This window comes from Gracilinanus agilis, chromosome 4, assembly GCF_016433145.1.
Source record: "Gracilinanus agilis isolate LMUSP501 chromosome 4, AgileGrace, whole genome shotgun sequence".
In the NCBI taxonomy this organism is placed as follows: Eukaryota; Metazoa; Chordata; class Mammalia; order Didelphimorphia; family Didelphidae; genus Gracilinanus; species Gracilinanus agilis.
This window is the reverse complement of record NC_058133.1, coordinates 122,467,377-122,482,646: the sequence shown is the minus strand read 5'-3', so window position 1 is coordinate 122,482,646 and position 15,270 is coordinate 122,467,377. Positions and strand designations below refer to the sequence as shown.

Sequence of the window (15,270 nt, the reverse complement as noted above, 5' to 3'; positions counted from 1 at the left end):
AAGCAAAGTAAGTTATAAGCTGGAAGGAGCACAATTATGAGAGGTTTGAGTGATCAGTTTTTGAAATGTATCTGAAATATCAAATGTTATCAAGCATATAGAAAAAAACTCAAATATTATTACTTCCCTCTATAAAAGGGAACATCAAAATAATATCAAAATAGAACATCAAAAACTCCTACCCTATATATCTACTATCCCATCTACAAAAAATTTAATTTTATTAAGAGAATAATCTACACTTAATTAGAATACCAGAAAAGGAAAACTTAGGCCTTAACAAGTGACATTGCATAACAGGCCACATCTTTACTTTAACTGGCTAAAAAGTTTTTGAAAACTACAAGATTCCAATAAGCTTGTCTTAATTTTTTTTCTATAATTAAAAGGAAAAATCCAAGAAGAGTAAAATATTTCCTTAAAAGCTCTCCTCCCACATAATATTTCCCATGCAGGTATCAGAAATATACTCAAATTCCTTCAAAGCTATAACAGTATATATAAGATTGTTCAAAAACACTCTGAACAATAAAATAAAATAAAACCTCTCTACTTGCATAAGCAGTATCCTAGTTCTGCCTCTCCCCACCTCTTGGAGTCAACTGGACAAGAGAATGACAGAACAGTGCTTTAGAAAAAGCACTTCCTGCTTTAAATTTATGATCCTATAAATTTCCAAAGTGATTTCCCTAAAACTCCTAACCATGTCATTCTACCACTCAATAAACTCCAGTGATTTCCTACTGTTTCTAGATATTTTACAAATTTCTCTATTTAGCATTTAGAACTCTTTACGACATGGTTCCCTCAATTAATTTTTCCACCATTACTATACATTTCTAGTCATTCCATATCTTTTAATTTCAAACCAGTCTTTCTGTCTCTCTTAAAAAACATTCTATCTCTAGCCTCCATGCTTTTGAATAAGCTGGCCCCTATTCTTAGAATGAATTCCTTCCTCACACCTGTTTCTCAGAATTCCTCACTTCCTTCAAAGCCAAGTTAAAAAATCTCTGCATGAGGCTTTTCCTGATCTCTTCAACTATTGCTGTTTAACCTCCAAAAATCACCTTACCTCTATTTTGTATCTATTTTCATACACTTATGTTTGTTCAACATTATTTCCCTACATAGAATGGAAACTCCTAAGGGCAGTAGAATTTCAGAATAAGTTCATAGCCACATACACCTACTACAATGCCTGGCACATAACTAGTGTTACATTTTTCAAAAGAAGTTGGCCGTAACACCTTCACAGAAAAATCTAACTAGATGATGAATACCTATTGACCAGACTATGATATATAGCTAGATGCGTAACTTATAAAACCTTCCACAATTAAGGTCCCAAAACTGACTACTAAAAGGACACTATCATATTAGGAAACTACATTTCTTTCCATAACCCAATCTTGCTAATATGAAAGTCATTTTAAAATACCACTATTTTTTTGGTAAAATGACATGATGGAATTATGGAACACTACACACTCTGAAGTACTAAAGTTGAGGATTACCCAAATGAGAATGGTATATGACAGAAACGTAAAGTATAAAAGATTACAAAGATTTTCATAGAAGTTATGAAAAAACACATGATTAAAAAATAGACAGTTGATTACATAGCAAGAATAAGGGAGAACCATACTCTCCTTTCCCATTCATATCCTCATGATGTCAAAAGAATTAATGGATTAATGTCAGCATGTTTAATGGACTCTATAATTAATTTATGAAGGAAATGTACAATAGTTACATAGGATGGGAAGGCATAAATGGATTGTCATCTGTATCCACCATAATACTGAAGTACTAAGAAAAGAATAATTAAATCAAATCAGCAAAGAGAAATAAAATTTGTACTTCACCAATCAGAAAACACAAAAATAAACATGGAAAACATGGCTACAGGCTAAGGAAATGTATATGGAAGTAGTTTTATTTTAAGAAGCACATGTCAATATAATTTATGCCATACCTATAACAAACAGCAAAATGAGCATATGCAGCTACAATCCAGTTGTGATGGCCAGCTACTATCAGCACCTTTCGTGGATCCACGGGAAATCCTGTTAATCATAGTAAAAGAAAATTAGTGTGCATTATATAACAAGAAATAAGAGGAGTGAGAGTCTATGAGAAAACAAGAAGTAAAAATGTGGAGATATAAACCAGAAAAAGACCAACAGAATTCAATTCTGTTTTGACAATTTGGCAAAGACAGGATGAGAATAAAAGAATTATATGTTGCACTTCAAGAAAACAATTTCTGAAACATGATTGCTTTAAAAATCCAAATAAGGGGCAGCTGGGTGGCTTAGTTTATTGAGAGCCAGGCCTAGAGATACAATGTCCTGGGTTCAAATCTGGCCTCAGACACTTCCCAGCTGTGTGACCCTGGGCAAGTCATTTGACTGCCATTACCTAATAGTAACAATTTTTCTTGAAAACCATCTCAAAATATATTTTATATTCTTAAAACTATAGAACACAAAAGAGGTTCAGAGTTAAATGACATTCTTTATCCAAGTTCTAGTGTAGAGAAAAAAGAGCTAATTTTTAAAGTACTATAAAATATAGGCAAAATGTAAACACAAAAATGAAGTGTTTCTCAGTCAATAAAAAGAGATGCCTTGTCTTAAACCTATTCCAATATTTCCAAAACCGTCTGCAACAGTAGCTATGGTCCAGAAAGCACATCCCCAACCTATCTCCAGACTGTTAGTAATTGTTGCTCACCCAGTCTAACTGCTTCTTCTCCAGTTCTAGAGAGAATGGGCTGTGTACCATTTCCTCGGGCTGACTGACCTTCTGAAGAATTCTGTCCTATTCGGGAATCAGCAGAGGGTCCAGAGGTATTGTTTATTTTGCGACTAGGAATACCTATTAAAAAAAAGAAAGAAAGAAAAGGGTAGGCATGAATTTTATTCAATGAGTAAGATTTCTTACTCATTCAGAATAAGATTTCTAATGGGGGGGATTTTTAAGTAAAATATACATTATGCTCAAGGAAACATAAATCTTAATATCTACTTTGATAGTCACAAATAATTTCATTACTATCAAAAAGAATTAAAGATAAAATACTGTCAAACTCAAAGGACAGGAAAATGTAGGAACTAAATGATTAAACCAGCTGGTGATCAAAATACAGTAAATAGAAACATAGATTTTTAAAAATTAATTCAAATCCCAGGGAATCCACTAAACACTGTTCAAATTGTTACAGATGATGTTAGCTAAAATGATCAACTTGAGGACTATTAACAGAAGTTCAAAGCTAGCTCTACTGTAAAATAAATCATTCTCTATTCTAAGAGCCAAAAGTGGGAGGCAGAGTTCCTAAGAAGCCCAGGAGTCTCAGGTTTAGATCCAGCCCTGGCTCTGCCACAATGTAGATAACCCTGAGCAAATCATTTAACTTCTGAATCCATTTTCTCTGAAAAAAAAATAGGTGATAGCTGATTACTTTATGTTTCTATACATTTACTGACAAAAGTATAGATAGTCAAATTGAAAGGTTACCTGGTGGAGGCAAGTAGCCATGGAAAAGGACACTGCCACATGATGAACGCTCCAGTTCTTCACATAAAAGAAGTCTTCTAACTATAAGTATTATAAGCAAACTATTAAGAGTAAGTAAAAGCCAAAAAAGAAAAATAGTACTTCATTTTTATTTTCTCATCAACAAAAGGAGAAGAAAACGGAGAAGAAATCTGGATGCAATGAATATAGCTGTGCCAAAATTTTCTTTACTTTTGGGGAAAATTTCAAAAATAAGCAGGTATTTTTCCAGTTAAAGTTAAGTTTAATACAAACATGAAATAGAAGATACAAAACCATGGACCAAATTATAACTGCATAGTTTATTTAATGAAGGAACATACCTAATGGAGTAATTCCATAAAATTCAGCTTCATGTCTGAGAACATTAATACTCACTCCCCTACAAAGAAATAATAAAAATAAAAGTCCCTTTACTATCAATACTTGGCTTTCCACTTTAGAGGAAAAATAAAAATGATTTTATAATAAGAGTTCCTTATTCAAAAGATATCAGGAAAGTTAGAATTTCTCAAATTTATCTTTATCCTTTGTAATTTGGAAAACCTTATATGCAAAGACTCTGTTTCAAAAGATTCACTTAAATAATCTCACCATGTAAGTTGAACTGATTAAATCAAAATACAAGTGCCTCCATGGAACCAAGGTAAAAAAACTATAGAGCCTATTAGTTTCAGAGTGTATAAAGTATTAGTTGGGCAGAAGTTGGTTTTTTGTAATGGGCTTAGAACTCTCAGAAACCAGTAATAAAAGAAACATGCTAAGTTTTTAATTGAGATAAAAAGTCAAGATTTTTGGATATACAATATCTATCTAAAGCATGACAAGGCAATTTATAAAATGAAAGATGAATTATCAAGTAATTGTATTCATGTGTCTATAATATTACAGAATTAAGCAAATATTTATGTGCTTATCAGGTGCAATATACTATAATCTCACCCAAAACCAGGAATTCTGAAAATCTACATAAGCTCATGACCAGGGCTGGATGAAATAGGATGGCAACTTCTTTTTTTTTTTTTTTTTTAAAATCCTTACCTTCTGTCTTAGAATCAACACTGAGTTGGTTCTAAGGCAGAAGAATGGTAAGGGCCGGGCAATGGGGGTCAAGTGACTTGCCCTGGGTCACACAGCTAGGAAGTGTCTGAGGCCAAATTTGAACCTAGGACCTCATGTCTCTAGGCCTGGTTCTCAACCTACTGAGCCACCCAGCTGCCCCCAAGACAGCAAGTGTTAAACCAGGCAGCAGGCACAGATAAATTGATTAGTCCTGTCTTTCACTGGTGAATTGCAGGATAGCTAAAACTGTAGTGGGTTAAAGTAAAGTCGGTGTTACCTGGCCCTGATAAAATGGAAAATATATAAGAAAAGTCAGAATCTATAAAGAAGTAATACAAATGCAAATGAATGACCAAGACAGTTACTACACGGCCTAAATTATTTTGGAGAAAATATAATTTTAGCTCCATCTTAGTTTTGTAATATAAAATTATATATCAAAAAAGGATTAAATGATCCCTATTCCTTACTGAGCATTAATCTGAGGAATTAAAAGCAAAAACCAGGGGCAGCTAGGTGATTTAATGGCTAGAGAACGAAGCCTAGACACAGGAGGTCCTGGGTTCAAATATGGTTTTAGACACTTCCTACGTGTGTGACCCTGGGGAAGTCACTAAACCCTATTTGACTAGTCCTTACTGCTCTTTTGCCTTGGAACCAATAATGATTCTAAGACAGAATGGTTAAAGGAGAGATGAAGGAAGGGAGGGAAACAGAGAGAGACAGACAGACAGACAGACAGACAGCCACCAAAAGCATTAGAGGAAGTCAAAATAATTCTTCGGGAGGTAAAATTAAGATAGAAAAAATGGAAGGAAAAAAGACTATGTCAAAATAGTTAACACTCAGTAGGACTCCATGAATAAAATATTTTTTTCAAATATGCTAAAAAAATTTTTGACAATGAAATTTAATGAAAAACAGATGTGTTTCTTACCGTAAATCAAGCTCTTTAGTTCTAAGAAAGTTTAAAATGGGTGCAAATGCTGCTGGATCTCTATCAATAAATATCTGAAAAATAGTTTTATTTTATTATTTTCTTTTATTTATTACTTATTTTATTACTATATTTGTCATTATGTCATTATTTAATATTAATACCACTTAGCCTTCTAATTCTATTGTTTTCAATTCAATTTGGGGAAGGAAAATTCTTACTCAAATACATAAAAAACCCTTCCATATAAGGACATCCTAAAGTTAACAAACTGATGTTGGGGGGAAAAGTTTATTCATTTAAAAATTAAGAATATAGCAGATATAAAATTACTATGTACATGTATTTTCTCAGTCAAAACTGTTCCTTAATAACACTACAAAACTATTTTTGGATCACTCCTATAAAATATTCATACTTCTGACTGGTTATCTAGTCCAATCTGAGCAAAACTTATTCTAAATCTGACAAGTTGTTCATCCAACTTCACTAAAGAACCTACTCCTCACTCAAGGTAACTATTCCACTTTGGGGAGATCTAATTGTTAAAAAGTTTTTCCTTTTATCCATATCTTCTGAGGTGACTACCCCACTTCTACTTTTCTACTATGTTTCCATAGAGATTTAGATTAGGTCAAAGGAGAGGAGAGATGATTTCTAATGTTATACTGTCCTTCAAACAAAAATGGCTGCTCAAATAGACGATAAACCACCCAATTCCCACACCACTGGCAAAATCCTAAAGTTCAAGCATAACCAAATAATGACCAAAGTAACTTTTACTACCTCAGAACTATACAAAAAAAATGGCCAGCAGCTGTCTGAAGATAAAAGGGTTCAGGCCACAAAGCCAACATATCAGCATAGAATAACATGTCTACTATTCTCCCAACTCAACCAACAAAGGGTAAGGGGCATGTGTACACTTCAAGGCTCTCTAATCCAAAGAAAATCTGAATAAACCTAAAAGAAATCAATGGTTACATGAGATAACAAGAAATATCAGAATAAAATAAAAAGTTTGAAAGAATTAAAAAGTGTAAGAAATTTGTTTTTTTAAAAATGACTTAGAAAATGGGTCAAAGATATAATTTATAAATCACTATACTTCTCTGAAAATAATGTTTTTTTTAAAAGTATGGAAACTATATATTTAGATATTACAAATAAAGTCTATCTCTATTAGAAGACAGAAACAAAGTAAACATAGAAAAGAATTAACTGATAATCTCATAAATAAAGCCTACAAGGAAAAGTCCCAAGAGTGTCAAGACCAAAATCCATAGCTTCCACATCAAAGCAAAAATCCTGCAAAGACCTAAAAAGAAGCAGTTCAAGCAACAGGGAACTTCAGTCAGATCACACAAACCCTGACAGTTTCTCTGATCAGCAAGAAGAGATCATGGAACACAATATTCTGAAAAACAGAAGTAGTGTTACACCCAAAGATAAGTTACTTTGCTTTGAGTATAATCACAAGGTGGGAAAAAAACATGAATGGAACCAAGGGTTCTCAACTATCTCTAATGAAAGATCAGAGCTGAATGGGAACTTTTATAATATAAGAGTCCAGGGATTCTCAAAAGATAAATTTGAGCAACTGGAAGGAGCTTTATGGTGATAAATGCTTAACATTCTAATAGAGTGGGAGGAAACAATCATAGGGCTGGGGACTGATTCAGTTTTGAAATATGAAAAAAGAAAAGGGAAGGTAGAGTAAAAGAAAGAATATACTAGTGTAGAGGAAGAAGGGATGGCCCTTACTACTTTCATATTGTGAAAAGAAAATATTAATATGGAGGAAGAGGTGAGGAGAATGAGGATTAGGTGAAGCTCACTATCATCTGACATGGATAAAGAAGTATTGAAAAATACCCAGAGAATTTAGTGTAGAAATATGTCAAACTCAATAGGGGAAAAAGGTGGATTGGGTGGTTAAAAGGGAGTCATACTGTGAAATAGTCTTAAGTAAAACATAATTCCTAATCCTGAAATGAAAAATAAAAATAAAAAATAACTAGAATCTATGGGGGTGCCTTAGATTGCTTGTTAGGCAACTAGGAAAGGAATGAATTGTGATATATGAATGTAACAAAACTGTTTTATAAGAAATGATGTAAAGATATCATTTTAGATAATCTTGGATAATATAAACTGACAGAATAAAATGAGAAGACCTAGGACGAGTTACACAAAGATATAAAAAATATAAACAAAAACAACTTTGAAAGACTTAAGAGGTCTGAGCAATGCTTTCCACATGATCTATGATAAAGCATATTACCCACCTTCTGAAAAAAAGGCAATAGATAATAGGTTCAGAAAGAGACATACATGTTTTGATATGGCCATTGTGTGCGTTCATATTGATTGACTATGCTTATTTGTTAAAAGGTTTTTGTTTTCTCAGTTTTTCATTAAGAGTTGGAAGACTAGAGATTGGAAATAATGATGTCTAAAAAAGGAAAACCTTTAAAACTAAAAGAATAAAAAAGAAGGAAGTTCAAAAGGAAGCCTAACGTCAGTACTGACAGTAACATGTAAAATTTATTATGCACTTTAAAAAAAAAAAACCAAGTGGCAAGAAATAGAGATTCATGGTTTCAAAAAGGATCTTCTCTGTATTCCGTTTATGGAAATAAATGCTCCCTTTTGTGTGTTAGTATGTATTTAAATCTGGGTTAAAAATTTTTTTAATTAAAAAATAAATAAATATGCTAAGATAGCTCAAGAGTTTCACTTCATGATTATAAGTTGATTTGAACTTAGTGATCTATATACTCAATAGGTTTTAGAAACAAGTTTTTACTGAGGTTATTCAGTAGAATAGTAATACAAAATATCTCTTCAAAAGTCTGTGACACACTCTCCCATGAATACATAAAGTATCCAGATGAAAGTGGAACTCAAGTTTAGAAATTAAATGTGACAAAGGGATAACTTTAGTACTCCCTGAAAGTTCCTTTTTGCTAGAATTCTCAAGATGTTTGCTTTTAATATGGTATAGTTTTCTGCTGGACTCTGTAGAAATGTAAGAAGCAGACAGACACAATCAAATACAGAGTTCACCTATTACCCATGACTCCTTCTCAAAGATATCTCTCTGCTCCACTGTCATATACATGCTCTACTCTAAGTCTCTCATGTACACAAAATAGGTAGATGCATTATATATCACCCATAGGGGAAGACCAAGTTTTTTTAGCCAATACACTCTTTCAATTCATTCAATGGCTTATGAGTTATCTAAATTTACAAGTTCTTTTCCCATTTAGTAGAAAGGTTTGTATTTGATATTTCTTCAAATCAGATTCGGTTCCACCTCCTTAAGGTACCAAGGACAGCATGTTATCATCTACTTAATCAGTGGACCCCTATCCTTACATTTACAGTAAGCCTAAATCTGTTTTTCACAACTTCCTCCTCTTGCTCTTAATTCTACCCTCGTAGGTCACAAACACACTAAAATTTATACATGACAGTGCTTCAATATTTGAAGATGGCAATTATCTTTTCTACACACTAAAACATTCTTAATTCTTCTACCCAATTCTTATATGGTAAGATCACCAGTATATACGCCATCTCAGTCCCTCACTTCTAAATGAGTTCCATCTACCTTATAAATACCCTTCAAGAAATGTGACAAAGAGAAGATTGCTTTTATATCATTTAGAACAATCAAGGGAAAAAAATAATGTAATGTATTTTTAGGGTGGGAAAAAATAAGCTTTTGAGCAGGTAGAAAAACCTAGTCACATGGTTCTGTTTTGTCAGATGATAAACTTTATAAAATAATACTTGAAGTATTACATATTAATTTAAATCCTACATTTACAGAAACCAGAAGTGGGGTTCAGAACCCTGAATTCTCTCTGAGTAGATTAGTTTGAAAAGAAACTACGTTTCTCCTGCCCTCTCCCCGCCCAGGGAATTCTCTTCAGAGTATTCCCAGCATTGCAGAACCACCTACTGCTGACAATCCTATTCCTCCGGCTGCTTGTTACTGCTGATGATTGCTGCTGAGAAGCTGAATCCTTGGAGACACTCTCCAAACAAGCCGGGGAAGTATTAACCCATCTTTCCCTTATATTGCCAACAAATGAGTGCTCACTGCTTGCCTTGGAAGCCCAGATGTGTTTCCCTTAGGACAGTGATGGGCAAACTACGCTGCCCCCTCCCGCAATTGTCTTAAGCAATTCCCTAATGATTAAGGAAATGCTACAGCCTGTGGGTCAGATGCAGCTGCGTAGTAGCTTGCCCATTGCTGTCTTAGGAAATAGACTCCTAAAGGGTTTATTACCTGAGGAGAGCTTCTACCCTCTTAACTCCCTATCCATGTGGCAAGGAAAGCAAACTGCTCCCTGTTGTTTTTACCCCTAAGGGGAAGGGGAAGAAAGGTTACTCTTCCAAACAGGAAGTAGAATTGCAAGCATGGCCCACTCTATGAAAGAGCCATACATTACCTATCTCAAACAGTCCCCAGTTTTAGGATGTCTTGTCTTCCTACCATTCCTGTGTGTGCACTGGTCCTTGCAATTAGCTTGGGTAATCCTGAGATTCAGGGGAGAAATTCATCTTCCCCCTTGCCATTCTGGCCTACTCATTCTCTATAATACATCCAATATGGGATTCCTCCACACAATGTTCTGTGCGGAATTCTCCCTCACTATGGAAGATCCCAGAGTTGTGACCAAAAGGAACCTAGATAGATGATGATACTGGGGAGGGGAAGGAACCTTAAAGATTCTGGAGGTGGATTTTAAGCTTTTTCAGACTCCATTGGATTACGAAAAATCTCTGTATCAGAATTGAAAAAAAAGAAATACCTGTATCCTGTCACATACATTGTATTTGCTGATTTCTTGCTTAAGATTTTATTTTGTTTGTTAAGTTCTGTTACATTATGTCATTTTAAGCTACTGTGTTTTAGCTATTAGCTATATATTCTGTTGCACTGTCTTTATTTGTACCTTTTTTTCTCCCGTGACTAGACTGGAGAACATACCACTCTAAAAGTACCTTTGAGTTTTTTATAACAAGTAAGGGTCCATTTACTAACTAAAGTAAAGTGCTATAAGCACTATTCTCCACCTCTGCATTTAAAAAAATATAATGGATAAGACATATAAAGACAGGCCTCATACAAGAGGAGCTAGGAAGGTTTTCCTAGGGGACGTGGTACCCCTGGATGGTTCCCAAGAAGGAGCATTTCCCATAAAGCCTAGTAGCTTCTGGATGGTGTTTAACTCTTCAGCTTAATCTACCTCCACCAAAATGATCGATTCTTGGTAACATTTTAGACCCAAAAGGTTTTCTTGAATTAGCTGCTACACTACTGTTTTTTATAAAGTGGGTTTTTTTGGTGAAAATTAATGTATCCTGAGTTGATCTGTGTGTTTGTCAACATCCTCCTTGGGGGGGTTGTATAATTGTCATAAAATTCTAGTTTTATAAAACTTAAGAAACTTACTAGCTCCCAGAATCCAGAAAATGAACTGCTTGGAGAAGGTGCCATGGAGATGCCTGTACAAACCTCACACTGCACCAAAAGATCCAGAATGAACTTTGGGATGTGGTGAAATTGAACTATGGGGAGGCTGAACACATTTATTTTGTATGTATACTCTTATGCCAAAGGGGTCTGTGCCCCCTCATTGGCTTTTTGTCAATGTGCCTAGCAATCATTGGTTTTGTTCTCTTTCCCTTTTATGCCCAAATTATTGTAATTTATAAGTAGGTTATGTTTACATGATCCACTGGGGAGACTAGTCTCCCAAAGGATTCCAGGGGGGGATTTTGTAATTAGAATGTGTTACCCTAAAAACTAAGATCTCCATCAAAACTATGATTCCCAGCATCCTACTCACTTCCTGTCATTACATGCTGATGTAGACAGGATATAAATTAGGTGTAGCCCTGCTGATCGCTCTCTTTCCTTCCTGTTGCAGTTTTGGTAGAATGGGGATTTTTGAGCAGGTAGAAAACCTTAAGTCAGTGGTTCTGTTTTGTCAGATAATAAACTTTATAAAAATAATACTTTAAGTATTGCACATTAATTTAAATCCTACACTACAAAATTATCTTCATTTCACAGAAGAAATTGAAGCTCAAAGGCTAATTAAGTTGCCCACGATCAGTTATAGTGAATTTTATAGGTAAGATCTGAAACTGGGTTTTCTTGATTCCACTAGCTATTGAGTTGCCTTTATAGGAGCAACACTCAAATCACCTACAAATTGAAAACTGAATTCTAACTTTTAAGAAAAAAGCCTAAATCTTTGGGAAAGAAGACTATAATTATAAGCGATGTTCAAGTTTTATAAAAACTAGATAGGCAAGACATGGAAGCAGGGGGAGAAGAGGAGCAAAACATATAGCCCACATTTAGAATAATGGGATTAGTTACTGATAAATCAGAAATTCATTTAAGAAAACCAAAGGACTAAATGCTATAATATAAAATCCATGAATACATTCTACCAGAATTTGCTGAATACCAAATAAGTGATTTCTAACACATCAATATGTTCTCTAAAAAGAAATGCATATATATAATAGATTTCAGAAAGAAGACACATCCAAATTCTTCTTTTGCTTCTGCTCTCTGTCAAACTTTGAACTGAAAAGAGATAATTAGGTAAAATACATTTTGGTCAAAGATACCAAAGACAATGAATAGTAAAAAATTTTATAGCAAGTTTCTCTGATAAAGGCTTCATTTGTCAAATATATAGGACACTGTCAAATTTGTAAAAATAAGAACTATTCCCCAATTGATAAATAGGCAAAGAATTTGAATAGGCAGATTTTAGAAGTAATCCAGTTTATAGTTATGAAATAAAGCACTATTGATTAGGAAAATGCAAATGTACCACCTTATACCTTTCATAAATGACAAATGCTGGAGGAGTCGAAGGAAAATAGGTACATTAATAAACTCTTGGTGGACCTTAGGAACTAATCTAATTATTCTTGAGAACAACTTGGAACTATGCCCAAAGGCCTATAAAACTGTGCATACCCTTTGACCCAGCACCACTACTAAGTCTACACTCCAAAGATATCAAAGGAAAAAAACTCATATGTACAAAAATATTTATAACAGCTTTTAGTGGTGGTAAAGAATTTGAAACTGAAAAGATTGGGGAATGACTGAACAAGTAATATATGATTTTTTTTAAATCCTTAACTTCTGTGTATTGGCTCATTGGAAGAGTGGTAAGGGTGGGCAATGGGGGTCAAGTGACTTGCCCAGGGTCACACTGCTGGGAAGTGTCTGAGGCCGGATTTGAACCTAGGACCTCCAATCTCTAGGCCTGAATCTCAATCCACTGAGCTACCTAGCTGCCCCCAAAATATATGATTTTGATGGAGTACTATTATAAGAAATGACAAGGGGGTGGTTTCAGAAAAAAGGGGGAAGATCTAGAAGAACTGATGCAAAGAGAAGTGAGAAGAACCAAGAGGTCATTGTACACAGCAATAGCAATACCACAATGGCGATCAACCGTGAAAGACTTGGTTATTCAGTTCAATACGATAATCCAAGATAATGCCAAAGGACTAATGATGAAAAAGTATTGTCCACCTCTAGAGAAAGAACTGATGGAGTCTTGAATACAAACTGATGTATAACTTTCTCTCCTTTTTTTGGCAATACGGCTAATATAGAAATATGTTTTGCATGGTTTTATAGATATAATTGATATAATTTTGCTTGCATTCTTAGTGGGGAAGGAGTTAGAGAATTTGGAATTCAGTTGTTAAAAAATGTTTTAAATAAATAAAAAATAATATTTTAAAATGAAGCAATTTAGAGACCACTAGTAATTTTAGAAAGAGCTATTTTGGTTGAATGATGGGATCAAAAACCTGATTGTGAAGTTTGGAAGACTGTGTGATGAAAAAAAGTGGTACCACAATAACATAGATATCCTCCTCTAGGATTTTAGCCATAAGAGGCTGGAGACATATGTGGCAATAGTTAGGATGGATGAATAAAATGAGGGTTTTTTTGAAGGTGGAAATACCACTAGACATGAAGAGATTAAAGATAAATAAGAGAAAGAATAGAAAGGATAATTTACTAGGTTAGATAGGATGGAATGGGATCACTAGTGTATGTATAGGGGTTGGCCTTTACAAGGAGGACCACCTCAACACAATTTTTTTCAGTAAATTATGAGGCAAGGTTCTCAGCTAACAGGGTGGCAGAAAGGAAGATCTTCGGTAGGTTTGAAAAGGGATAAAAAAAAGTTTATAAGAGCTGCTTTGATGAATGTGATAGTGAGCTAATTAGTGAAGAATAAAACATTTGCCTGGCAGCAGTGAGGATCCAACTGAGGCCATATAACTTCAAACGTGCAGTGGTCCTAGTCAGCAGTTTGATTTTCTTCATCTCTGTTCAGCAGAATGTGTGGATAGGAGAAAAGACAGTAGCAGGGGACAATTAAATTCCAAACAGAAGAGTTTATATTTGATCCTAATAGTAACAGGAAACCATTGGAATTTATTGGGTTAATCACTTTGGCAGGTGAAAAGACTTACTGCAGGAGACAGAAGAGAAGACTATTTGTAACAGTCTATGTGAAAGGCAGGGTGGCTAAGTAGCACCATGGACAGAGCACTATACTTGGAATAAGGATTTTCATGAGTTCAGAACTAGCCTCAGACACTTACATTATCCTGGGCAAGTCACTGAACTCTGCCTCAGTTTCCTTGTCTGTAAAATGAGATGGAGAAGGAATAGACAAACCACTTCAGTATCTTTTTCAAGAAAATCCCAAATAGGGGGCAGCTGGGTAGCTCAGTAGATGGAGAACTAAGCCTAAAGACAGGAGGTCCTAGGTTCAAATCTGGCCATAGATACTTCCCAGCTGTGTGACCTTGGGCAAGTCACTTGACCCCCATTTCCTTGCCCTTACCACTCTTCTTCCTTGGAACCACTACACAGTACTGATTCCAAGATGGAAGGTTAAGGTTAAAAAAAAAAAGCCCAAATAGAGTTACAGAGACTGAACAAAATGTGAAAGATCACGATGACATGAACTTAGGGTGAAGGTTGTACAGATAGAGAAAAGACAGATGCAAATATGTTATGGAGCTAGAAATGACAAGATCTGGCAATTAAGTGGGGTAAGAGGAGTCAAGGATAACAGCAGAGCTGTGAAACCCAGGTGACTAGAAGGATGATGATGTCCTTAGTAGAGTCAACAAGCATTTATTATGTGTTTATATGTATCTGGCACTGTACTAAACCTAGAAACACAAATAGAAGCAAAAGAAAATACAGTTCTTGTCTTTGAAGTGCTTACATTCTAAGAAGGGAAGATAACACATAAAAAGAAGCTGAAATGAATGGGGAAAATGAAGTAAAGAAAGTTAAATGCAGTTTAAAGAGGAATAAAAACATGGTTGACCTAGGCACCCTATAGAAATGAAGGTTTTAAGAAACAATTCAAACATGAAAGACTGAAGAGGTGGATAGTATTTTCAACATATAGAATTCTAGAGCTGAAGTGGGTTTCCAGAATTAAGAGATTTCTGGGGAAATGGTATAGAAAGTCTACAGTTCGGCCTGGGAAAAAACCTGCCACAAAGAAATAAGGTCTAGAGAAAACATGAACTTCAGTAGGTGACTTCCATTGGGAATCTTTTTTTTTTTTTTTTTAACCTAACAAATAAAACTGCTTTATTTCCAAAAC

The 15,270-nt window shown here is 34.7% G+C and overlaps 1 protein-coding gene across 2 annotated transcripts in view; it reads right to left on the bottom strand.

Annotated features, from left to right (window-relative positions):
• KCTD3 (potassium channel tetramerization domain containing 3) overlaps positions 1-15,270 on the bottom strand; it is a 78,349-nt gene that overhangs the window by 42,413 nt on the left and 20,666 nt on the right. For both annotated transcript variants that reach the window (XM_044673213.1, XM_044673215.1), the window contains exons 4-8: positions 5,564-5,637; positions 3,888-3,946; positions 3,526-3,606; positions 2,740-2,883; positions 1,979-2,069 (exon numbers count right to left, since the gene is read on the bottom strand). In XM_044673213.1, the coding sequence (XP_044529148.1) occupies positions 1,979-2,069; positions 2,740-2,883; positions 3,526-3,606; positions 3,888-3,946; positions 5,564-5,637 (449 nt within the window). The remainder of the gene's footprint in view (positions 1-1,978; positions 2,070-2,739; positions 2,884-3,525; positions 3,607-3,887; positions 3,947-5,563; positions 5,638-15,270) is intronic.